Source organism: Mus pahari, chromosome 21, assembly GCF_900095145.1.
Source record: "Mus pahari chromosome 21, PAHARI_EIJ_v1.1, whole genome shotgun sequence".
Classification (NCBI taxonomy): domain Eukaryota; kingdom Metazoa; phylum Chordata; class Mammalia; order Rodentia; family Muridae; genus Mus; species Mus pahari.
This window is the reverse complement of record NC_034610.1, coordinates 9,782,083-9,792,938: the sequence shown is the minus strand read 5'-3', so window position 1 is coordinate 9,792,938 and position 10,856 is coordinate 9,782,083. Positions and strand designations below refer to the sequence as shown.

Here is a 10,856-nt window from a genome sequence, read left to right as displayed (position 1 = left end):
AGGGAAAAGATACTTAACCTCCTCCCGCCTCACTGCAAGCTACACTCCACAGGCCTGGGGGCACCTTCCCATCCCTGCTTGGGAGGAAAAGGTGAGCACACCGGAAAGCGGTCTCTTCAGTAACCACCCGCGATTCAACAATTCCTGCCTTCGGTCGACACTCAAGGGGGAGAAAAGCATTTTCATCCTGTGTGCAGGAGTGGGTGACAACTTCTTCCTATCTTCTCACTGGAGGAACATGAAGGCCATAGACACTCTACTCAGCCAGTAAAGAGCGGCAAAACTGGGCGCACCCGGAAGTCTAACCACAGTAAAAGACCCGGATAGCAGGATTCCACTCAAGACAGTGTCCACAGGAGGCCGCTGGGGGGCTCTGATGGAGTGAGTAAAGGAGGTGGGGGCGACCGATAGTGTGCGGCTTGCTTCTGGGATCCAGACAGTGTTGCTGAAGGGACCACGATGGTGAGAGCTGCACACCTCAGGAAGTTTCTAGAAGCTCCCTTAAAGGTGCGTAGCGTGTGTGTGAAGCTGTACTGAGAAGCAAGCACAGGCTTTCCATGCACACTGGGGAACCTGGTATAGGATTTTCCATTTTTAATCAGCTTACAAATAGGAACGTGATTCTTGCGATGTGATTTTTTTTTTCTTTTTAAAATTTAAAAACCTAAACAAAACCTTTGCCTGTGCCCAAGCTCTCCTCTCTGTCCCTCTGCCGAGGGGATTTTGGCCGTCCCCGATGAGCTCATAGGTCCCAGGGGAGCAGGGGTTGGGCGAGGGCGCGGCCGGTCGACGGGGCGGGCAGGGGGCGGCCGCTGTGACCTCGGGCGTCGCAAACACCGCCCTCCGCGGCCAGCGATAGGTCCCACCCCACCTAGGCGACCTGCGGCCGGGGGCGGGGAGACGCGGCGGGGACGTGCGGCGCGGCGGTTGAGCGTCCCGGAGATGTGGGCACCGAGCGGCCAGGGGCCCGCGGGCTGGGACCGCCGCAGGGTGGGCGCGCGACTACGAGCCGCACTGGCCGGGCTGCAGGAGCTTCAGGGGCTGCGCGCCACGCAGCAGGCGCGCGTGCGGGGAGCCCTGGGCCTGCACCCTGCGCCAGGGCCCCGCGGCCAGGAGCTGCGGCTGGAGGCGGCGCTGACCGCGCTACGGGAGCAGCTGGTAAGGAGCAAGTGGGGCGCCAGCGACCGAAGGGACCTGCCTGGGCGCGATCGGGGCGCCGATGTGTGGAATGTGCGAGCGGAAAGGCCAGATGCGCGGCTGCGTGGGGGAGCGCGCCGCGGGGTGCGAGCTGGAGAGCCGCGCGCGGGACCCGGGGTTGACTGCGCACCGCCTCTGCGGCGGACACACAGCCTTGGTGCGGCGGCGCGTAAGTGTGGCTAGACACAGGCTGTTGTCGGGGGAGCGTGGGCTCCATTCTGCCTGGCAGGAATCTGCGCACATACTGACCTCATCCCGGGAGCAGGTCATCCGGCTACACAGCGTAAACTTGAGTCACAGGGCACTGTACTGGGTTCGCTTGGGTCATTGAGGAGTCTTGCCCGCTGAGGATCATCGCCTCCAAGATTGAACGTCACCTGATCCCTTAAAAAAAAAAAATAACACGAGTGTCCTCGGGTCTGCAGAACGTGGGAGAGGGGATTGGTGGCGCTTTCTCGGTTATCCGCGCCCATCGAGTCCTCCTCTGTAGACCACTGGGACCCCTCGGGAGTAGAATTGCTACCGGTTTCTAGAAACAGCTCAAGGTTCCTTCACCTCAGTACTGCAGTATTTTTAAAAGAACAAAATAGTGCACACTCGAAAGAGTGTGATAGCGTTGCGTCTACAACTCTTTAAGTGGGATTTTTTTTCCCCCTGCGGTGAAATTTGGATCTATCCTGTTGAGAGTAGCGTCTTGGTAAAGTTCAAGGTGAAACTGCTGTGTTCCAATCGGCTTTAGTTCAGAATAATGTTGGGTTTGTATCTAAAGAACCAGGAAGTCCAGTGTCTGAGTCACTACTCCCCAGGACACCTGGAATCTTCCCTGAGTGTAGGAGATCTGGCTGAGGGCGGAATCCAGCTGACAGCCTCCTCCAGTCTGTGAGACACCCAACTGCTGCCCAGAGAGGGACATGGCGGGTGCGGACTGGACTCTGTACACGGTTGCACCCAGGGGACCAAGGCATTATAACAGGTGCCTGTGTGTGTGTGTGGGGGGGGGTGCGCTCCACACTGGTCACGTGACCTCAGCCAGGCTAGCGCACTGATGAGTTACAAGCATGACCCATTCCTGAAGGTTAACGATTAACTCCCCGGTCAGCAGCAATACACAAACCCAATCTGTGAGCCCTCACACTCCAATTACCAGCAGCCTGTGGAGAGATCAAACAAGCTTTTCGTTGACACACACTCCCCCTCCTCTCAGGAGGAACACACAGGCTTTGTCTCGAAACTTGGTTCACTGGAGTGGGGGGTGGTGGAGAGAGAAAAATAATTGAATTTTATGTGGCTTTAGCACTTCACCATTTTTCTTATGCGGCGGCGTGGGGGTGGGGCAGAGGGAGGGTGGGGTGGATGGGAGCAATGTTACTTGTTGAGTAAAGAAAACCAGAAAGAGCTGCAGTACATTCTAGTTAAACCGAGGCTCACAGCCCTCCCGCTGGCTCACCTGGGCCCCCAGTCCTCCTTCTAGCTGGAAGATGGAAGCGTCCTGTAGTCCTCACATTTATCCTGCAGGAATTCTCAAGTGAGGATGGCTTTAGCATTCCTAGGGATTTGGTGTCCATCAGATGGGCTACACCCTGCTAATTGCAGTGTCAAAAGTCACAAAGAGAACTCGGTAGCAGCTGCTTAGAGGAATTTTGTTCGCTAGAATAAATCAGTGACCCTTCATGGCTGACACCAAAAAGATAGACTTCTCTGCTAATGCAATCCCATGCCCTCTGACCCTTGACCCCCACACTCAGCTGCAGGTGGCCCTATAAACAGTAGGATGCCCCGTGAATGTTTTCACAGAAACTTGGAACAGAATGTGGCCTTTCAGTCCTGCACACGTGGGCTTAAGTAGGAGCACTCCCTGGATGGCACCATGCCAAGAAGCTGAAACATTTCTATCTTGCCTCTGCTACATCCAGGGGGAGACAGGATGCAGACCCATATGAGGATCATACTACAGGGGTTGACCGGTCCTGACTTGTTCTGGAAGGGACAGCATGCAGCCATTCCTGCCCTTGGCAGGCTCAGGTGGTAACACTGGGGCAGAGCAGGCCACTGATTCTCTGATTCCGTAACTGTGAATGGTGTTTTCCTTGGACCAACTGGCTTGCTCTGTGAACACGCAGAGGGCAGATGGAGGTCAGATGAGAACCGGATGAGATCAAGAGCAGAGGGACCTGCCAAATGTCTCCAGGGTCACTGTCAATCGCATCATGAGCCAGATCCGTGAGCAGGGCCCTTCACTGCTGACTGATGCGATGTGAAGTTTGCAGGAGGCCATGAAGGGGTAGTTCATGCATAACACATTGCCTTTGTTCACTCTTAGCCTGAGAGGAGAGAGGAAGGAAGTCTCTTAGATACCATCTCTCCGTCCTGACCTTTTTATCCTACAAATATGCCATCAGGTTCTTGTTGGGTTTTGTTTGGTTTTCTGCTGGAGTCAAAAAATGAACGTGCCCATGGGGGAAGGGAAAACAAATTCAGATCAATTTCTATGGGATGGGGTGAGCCCTTTAAAAGAGTCAGCCAGCTCCCTTTTAGTGGCACCATAGACAGGCAGGTCGCAGACACTGAGTGGTCACCAGGCTTTTCCCATCTGGTGAAGCCCCGAGGTCCTAGGCCTGTGCCCAGGATCTGCAGGTATACTGAGTGTCTCCAGCACTGGGACTATGTTTAGCTCTCCCTTGCCTCTGTCCAGGCCTCTGTCCCCTGACCCAGCTCTGGGGGATTTACCTAAGTGCTTCAAAGTCTCCGTGAAGCCAGCATGAAGCTTGCAGACCATAGACAGGCTTGGTTCTGAGAAGAGTTGCACAGCCTGGCTTTGTATTCATTTGAGGTCTGTCCTGGTCACAGTGGCTTTGATCATCAAGTTCAGCCTGTGGAAAACGATGAAGACCTGAGCCAGAGTTAGAGGGCGTCTGAAGGAGAATGGCATCAGCCTGAGAGTGGGCTCACGGCCCAGCCGAGGCGCCCCGAGGCCCCTAAGAACCCTGAGATCTTGAAATCTCAACCTCCTTGAGGTCTCGGCTCCCGCCCGCCCGAGGCTGGCTGAACAGGCGTTACCTACAGAGCCGTTGGCCCAGGTGTGCACACAGGGGTCAACCTTTGTGTGAGGCAACCAGCTTGACGACAAGCCCAGATTGAGAGAGGCAGATAGATACTGTCCCTCCCTAGAGCTGAACCTGGCAGAGGGGCTTTATGTCTGTGGGCCCTTTACAGGAAAAAAATCCATGTCAGCCCCTTGATGCGTCTCAGTGTCAGTTTCTGCGTGGGTGGAAAGGAGTCACCTTCGGTCACTACCCAGGTCATTCCCGGAAAGCGTTTGTGAGAATGGAAGCGGGTTTTGGAGCAAGCGTTGGTTCTGGGAAGTTTTGCTTTGACAAAGTTCAGCTTTGTCACCAATGGTTATAGGAGATACTGTTGCTCTCAGACACTCTTCCCCACTTCAGACCCTGTGTTAGTAGATTTGGGGATCGGAGCATGGGACCTATCATCCAGGGGAGGCATCCATCCTCTATAAGCCATTCAAACAGCAAGTCATACTGATGGCCCTGTTCTTTCCATCACAAATGAACAGGAAGTTGTTACTGCCAGCATCTTCTGTACCGCTGAGATTCTGATGTAGTTCCCACTAGAAAAACAATGGTCATGCTCTCCAACAGGCAAGCCATGGCCCCCTGTGTTTCAACCTCTGTCTGCCTTAAACTCGCTTGTTACTTAAAGAAGCAAAGATGTATCCAGCCAGCTTAGACCTGAAGAAAGTGCACTGCTGAACGAAAGAAATTGGTTTTTTATCAAACACTCAGTACTGATTAGTTTTTGTATGTGTACACTAAACTCCCCCCCACACACACTTTGTGTGGACTACACTGTGTGTGTGTGTGTGTGTGTGTGTGTGTGTGTGTGTACCTGTGGGCGCACACCAAGGGGTGACCACACCTTTACTGTCTATTCCTTGATACCCAAGAAGTTGCTTCCCGCCAGTTGGCGGCAGATGCCAGTTAGGTGTGCTTGACATGAGTCTGGAGTTTGGGTCTTCCTAGTGTTGGTGATGGCTCTCCGGACCTTGGCTTAGATTCTGTTCTCACATCAGATTTATTCTTCCTTCTTCTTCACCTCCCAGTCACGGCTAAGGAGACAGGATGCTGGCCTGAAGACGCACTTGGACCAGCTGGACCAGCAGATAAGCGAACTGCAGCTGGATGTGAGCAGGTCTTCTTGCGAGGCCTTGGACAGTGACAGCAGACCCAGCTCAGGTATGGCTCGCGATGACTGGGCATCCGCAAGCCGGGCTACCAGGATCCTGCCCTGGGAAGGGCAGGACAGCACTCACTGTCACCCCTCACGGACACCGTCTGACCTGACATTAGGAATAGTGACAGCTTCAGCCTGTGTCCTCAGCTGATCTCACAGTTGGGAGGTCCCTTGGGCAGCCTGGGAAGTGTATGTGACTGAAGACCTGAAAAAGCTTTAACTGAACATGCTAAAAAGAAAATATAAATATAGTAAATATTTAAATAGTGTATAAGCTAAAGACTTTACATACAATACAGTTTATAATACATATGTAAACTATACACACACACACATATATTATGTAATATGTAATGTATAAGTTGGAAAAATCTTCTTTCTGATAGTATTAAACACCCCATGAATGCCTGGTTTTACTGGATGTACATGGACCACATGAACTCGTATTTTACAGACCACCTACTTCCTTTAAATAACTATAACTTGTTAGCCAATCACACAAAGATGTCCCTTCCTCCATCCCAGAGGATACAGAAAGACATTGTTATCAGTCTCTGCAGGCTGTGTGGCTTGGTCACTTTGTTTTTTTAATATTCTCTGGGTGGGGTGAAACTTGGAAGCAGGGACCCCTCCCTGTCTCTGGGTTACAGTGGCCACAAGGCAGTCGTGAGAGCAAGCCTGGAGTGTGTAGGTGACCCCTCTGTACTCTTGGTATTGGCTTTTCCGGTATAGCTTGGGATGTGTTGGGCACCCAGCAATCCCTGGGGCTGAGGACTCCCGAGAAGGAAATTTCCCTTCAGTTTCATGTTAAAAAAAAAGGATAGAGTACCCAAAGCAATCGAAGGTCGCCTTCTGAGTATAGCGATGGGTCAGATGTTCCCATAACCACTCCCAAGGTTACCAGCAAGAATCTGGAACATTTTGGGGGGGGGGGCATCCCCACAGGCATTCTTACCTGCTCCTTACCCCTCCCTGTGTCAGTAACAGCAAGAGAAAAGAGCTCTGGGGGTACACTAACCGCCATGTCTGCTCTGCCCAGGTTTCTATGAGCTGAGTGATGCTGGTTCCTGTTCTCTGTCCACCTCCTGCGCATCTGTTTGCAGTGACCGTCTATCCCCCTCCCTGGGTAGCTGGCTGCCTGTATTCCAGCCCTCCAAGTCCAGGTCTGGCATGGGGGACTGGCGACCCCGCTCTGCTGATGAGACCACTGTCCCTGCATGGAGCCCACAGCCCAGAGAAGATAGCAGGCTCCTGCGTGGTGCAGAGGGCACAGGCCGGCTGAGGGGCATGTTCCGGCCCAGGCCGGTGTCTACAGGTGAGAGAGGGAGGCAGGAGCAGGGGATGTGGTTTTAAATGACCATCTGGATATCCACATCACATCTAAATGTGGCATGTTCAGAGTGACGATCAGTACACAAGCACCCTTCATGATTTTCCAAGAGAAAAAGATGTCACTTGGACCCTTCCGTTCCCCCCCCCCCCGCACCTGGACTCTGTGCCAGCTTTGGCATCTCTGTGGTGAGATCCCCAGTCTCATTCTCAGGCTGTGGATGCTGGAGCAATTAGCTGTCCCAGGCAGCCTCTAAGCTGTGGTTAAGTGAGGGCACTGAGCTGACATTTCCTGAAGAGCAGGGACCCACATACACAAGAGCTGTGTCTCTACGAGCCTGTGGGCAGCAGGAACTTGGCATCTGTCTGCATTGACATGCTTCTCGTGATCTCATTCCCAGGTGATCTGGAAAGAGTCCGTCCAGCTGATGAGGGGCTCCAGAGAGCTGGTACTGATGCTGCACATCTCCTGAGCCAGGGGATAGAGATCCCAGCCCACGCCCTGGACCCCAAGTACCAGCGTGATCTGGTGGCCAGGGGAGGCCAGGAGGTGTACCCGTATCCCAGCCCCCTCCACGCGGTGGCTCTGCAGAGTCCCCTCTTCGCTCTGCCCAAAGAAGCCCCGTGTTTTGACATCTGCTCACCTCCCCAGGAGCCTCCTCTGGTCGCTGTTGATGAGAACAGGACTCAAACTGAGCCGACCCGTGAGCTGGGCTCAGCCGAGGCCTACATCCACAGGCTGTTGCGTCTTCGGGGCCAACAGCTCCCCCTGAGAGATGTGGGGCAGGAGCAGAGAGGAGACACAGCTGCTTTTCCACAGAAACCCTGCGGCCAGAGGTCGGAGAGTGTGGGTCAGCTGGAGAAGCAGGCCTGTGGCGCTGACAGGGGAGGAATGAAACTAGGTAGGGGTGCTGCCAAGGACAGCCTCAAGCAACATGGGCCTGTGTCCCTTGTGGGTGCTGAGCCCCTCGGCAGCCCCCTAAAGGAGGAAACCATACCTTGGAATCCCTGTGTCCATGGGGACAATACTGTTGGTTCCTCTCCCTGTTCCCAGGCCCAACAGCCTCTTAATGACTGTGGCCAAGGACCAGTCCTGTCACCGTCTAGGGTGTTGGGCCCTGAAAGCCCGCCTCTGGTCCCGGGGCCCTTTGCCTATACATCCTGCATCACTGGTGAAACCTCCCCCGTGAGGCTGAGGTTGGGCTCTCCCCAAAACAAGGCCATGAAGGTCAGAAGAAGAGTTAGTGAGAAAGTCCCGAGGCTAGGGAAGCAGCTCCCTCCACAACCAGAGAGACAGCAGGCCATTCGTGCCGCCTTGCCCACAGAGCGGGACCCCTCCTCCACACCCCATCAGGGAGGTCTCAGCAGGAGGCCCACACTGGCTGGGGAGCCTCCTGGACGCTCCTGTTCTGAGTCCACCCTCTACCCCGTGCCCTTCCTCGTCCCCGTAGTGGTGGCCCAGAGGGAAAGTTACCCAGCGTCCTCCCAAGCTCTCTTCCCAATGGAGGCAGCTCTCCTCAGCTCAGCAGGCAGGCGGAGGCAGCGCAGGTGGCAGTCAACCATGGAGATCTCAGCCAGAGCCCGATCAGTCAGCCGACCTGGGCCCAGCTTGGGGCTCCCTAGGTCCCCAGCCAAGAGAGGAGGTGGTCCCAGGACCCAGAGCAGGCCCACACTTGCCCGTCAGGATGCCTGTACGAGGAGTGAGACCTCGGACCCCTCGGAGCACTCTGCGGACTGCGCCTCACTCTACCACTCCACCATTGCCGAGACCAGCGAGGACGAGGAGGCGAGTGACCACACTGCCAACCGCTTTGGGGACGAGTCCAGCAGCAACGATTCAGAAGGCTGTTTCCGGGGCAGCCGCCGTCGCCTGGCAATAGGCAGTGCAGAGGCTGGGCAAGGGGGGTGGGCCTGGCCTCGGGTGCTCCCCCAGCAGCCCTCGCGGGCCCCAGGAAGCACCAGGCCACCCTTGCCCCCTGTGCCCAAACTGTGCCGCATCAAGGCCTCCAAGGCCCTGAAGAAGAAGATCCGAAGGTTCCAGCCAGCAGCCCTGAAGGTCATGACCATGGTGTGATGGCAGTGTTTCAGGACAAGCCTAGGACCCCAGAAGGTGCCATGTGATGAGCCACTGGTGGCGGGTGGTATCAACCTGCTATTGTGCTTAGTTTTCTCAGCCACCCTCACGGTGGTTGTCAGTCGCCTGGGGTCGCATTCCCTCCAGCCATTTTCATTGCATGACCCCAGCCACAACTTTTTTCCTCATTGACCTCTGCCTGATTTGTGGGGAGAGGTCTCTAATAAGACACTTCTCCCCAGAGACATCTTAGAAACATGGCATCCTGTTGGGGGATGGGGGACCAGATTTGCATTTAACTCCATATTGCAGTTATATGTACAAGCACCTACACCAGTTCCAAATAAAAGAACCACGTTTCCTTTCTCCTCTGTCACAGTCTTTCCTCTTCCTTCCCAACATGGGACATGTGTGGACCTGAGGCAGGACAGGCGTTTGGAGAGTAAAGCCTAAAACCTGGATTCAACCCAGGTGAACGGAGTAGGAAAATAATTATAATTATAAATTACTTTATAATTATAAGTAATTTTAAATTATAATTTCCTGTTGGTAAAGAAGATTCTGTCTTTTTCCCCAACCATTCTTAGGAATGCATGACAGGTTTTCAGCTCAAGCTGTTAAGGGCTGCAGTCACAAGGTGGCTTGCTGGACCCATTACATGATGCCCTAGAGAGGAGAAGGGGGTGTTGGTGCATTTTATGGGGTTCCCTTCCCTCTCACACTTGACAGAAGCCTTGAAAATAAGGAGACAGGAAGACTCACACCTGGGCTAGATATTCTTGTATTGAGAAGCTGTGTACGGGGTGAAGGATGAAGGCTTAGAACAAAGAAGTCAGCTTCCCTGGAGCAGGGAGAGAATGGATGCTTTGGGAGTTTTGAAGCAAAAGACAGCAAGGGGTTTTCTCTGCGAACCACTCCAGAGCGCAAACATTTCGAAGGGGCCGAGGGAGTAATCTCTGGAAAGCAAACAGCCCAGTATCCGCCTTGACTTCCTGCCTCTGCCTCCTGGAATTGCTCAGGCCAGGGCGCCGGTCTCCCTTGTACTTCCATTGGAATTTAAGGGAAAATTAAAAACCAGTATGACCAGAGCTTTATTGTAAAAGACGAGTTTTTGGCTCATGGCCTCAGAAGGCTCAGTTCATCACTTCTGAGAAGGCATGACACAACAAGAGTTTCTATCATGGCGGGCCAGGAAGCAGAGCGCAAAATGGGATGTCACCAGATGATGTACTCCAAAGGACCAGCCTCCAGTGACTCAACTTCCCCAAGCCAGGACCTAATGCCGAAAGTTTTCGGTCTTCCCAAACACCACCAGCAGCAGGGGATCACGTGTTTAATATGGGAGCCTGTGAGTGGCATCCCAGATTCAAACCGCAGCGTTCTACCTGGGGTCCTCAAAGGCTTATGGCTTTAGTCCACCCCCAAAAGTTCCACACCCTCAGTTCCAACATCATTCCAAAGTTGTGAGCCCACAGATTCAAGGCAATCTCAGCTTTGAGGCCCTGAGAAATAAAAGATAGCTATATACTTCTAGGACCCAGTACATACCACTGGGTGTGTTGCTGAAATGTTCTTAATTCTTTGCCCCATTGTTCCTGAGGTTATGAGAAGCAGTGGTTTGGCACAAACTTCACCCGTGAGGCTACTGGGACATGTCTGAGCCCTGATGAAGCTGTCTGGGCCCCTGCCCATACCTGAGGCTGCATACTCAGCTCTGGCTCTTCTAAAGAGTCCCATCCAATGGCCATGCTCTTGCTGGACATTCTCTCTCTCTCTCTCTTTCTCTNCGCTAATTCTGTTTTCAGACAGACAGACAGACAGACAGGGTAGCTCAGGTATTATGAGACTATAAGACTTGAGGATTTTCAAGTCCTCTCTCTTCTCCTCTCCTCTCCCCTTCCCTCCCCTCTCCTTCCCTCTCTCTCTCCCCTCTCCCCTCCCCTCCCCTTTTCTCTCCTCTCTCTCTCCTCTCTCTCTCCTTCTCTCTCCTCTCTCTCTCTCTCTCTCT

The 10,856-nt window shown here is 53.8% G+C and overlaps 1 protein-coding gene across 3 annotated transcripts; it reads left to right on the top strand.

Annotated features, from left to right (window-relative positions):
• Nucleotides 1-243: 243 nt before the first annotated feature.
• Dact2 (dishevelled binding antagonist of beta catenin 2) lies at nucleotides 244-9,218 on the top strand. 3 transcript variants are annotated; one of them, XM_029533222.1, is made up of 4 exons: nucleotides 244-507; nucleotides 5,315-5,447; nucleotides 6,485-6,760; nucleotides 7,176-9,198. In XM_029533222.1, exons 1-4 carry the CDS (start codon nucleotides 460-462, stop codon nucleotides 8,846-8,848), a joined length of 2,130 nt encoding a protein of 709 aa, XP_029389082.1. In that variant the 5' UTR covers nucleotides 244-459; the 3' UTR covers nucleotides 8,849-9,198. The 3 variants fall into 3 exon arrangements, with proteins under 3 accessions (XP_029389082.1, XP_021077333.1, XP_029389083.1); XM_021221674.2 differs by lacking the exon at nucleotides 244-507 and adding an exon at nucleotides 929-1,158 and having other exon boundaries at nucleotides 7,176-9,218; XM_029533223.1 differs by lacking the exon at nucleotides 244-507 and adding an exon at nucleotides 1,305-1,366.
• The last annotated feature ends 1,638 nt before the right edge of the window (nucleotides 9,219-10,856 follow it).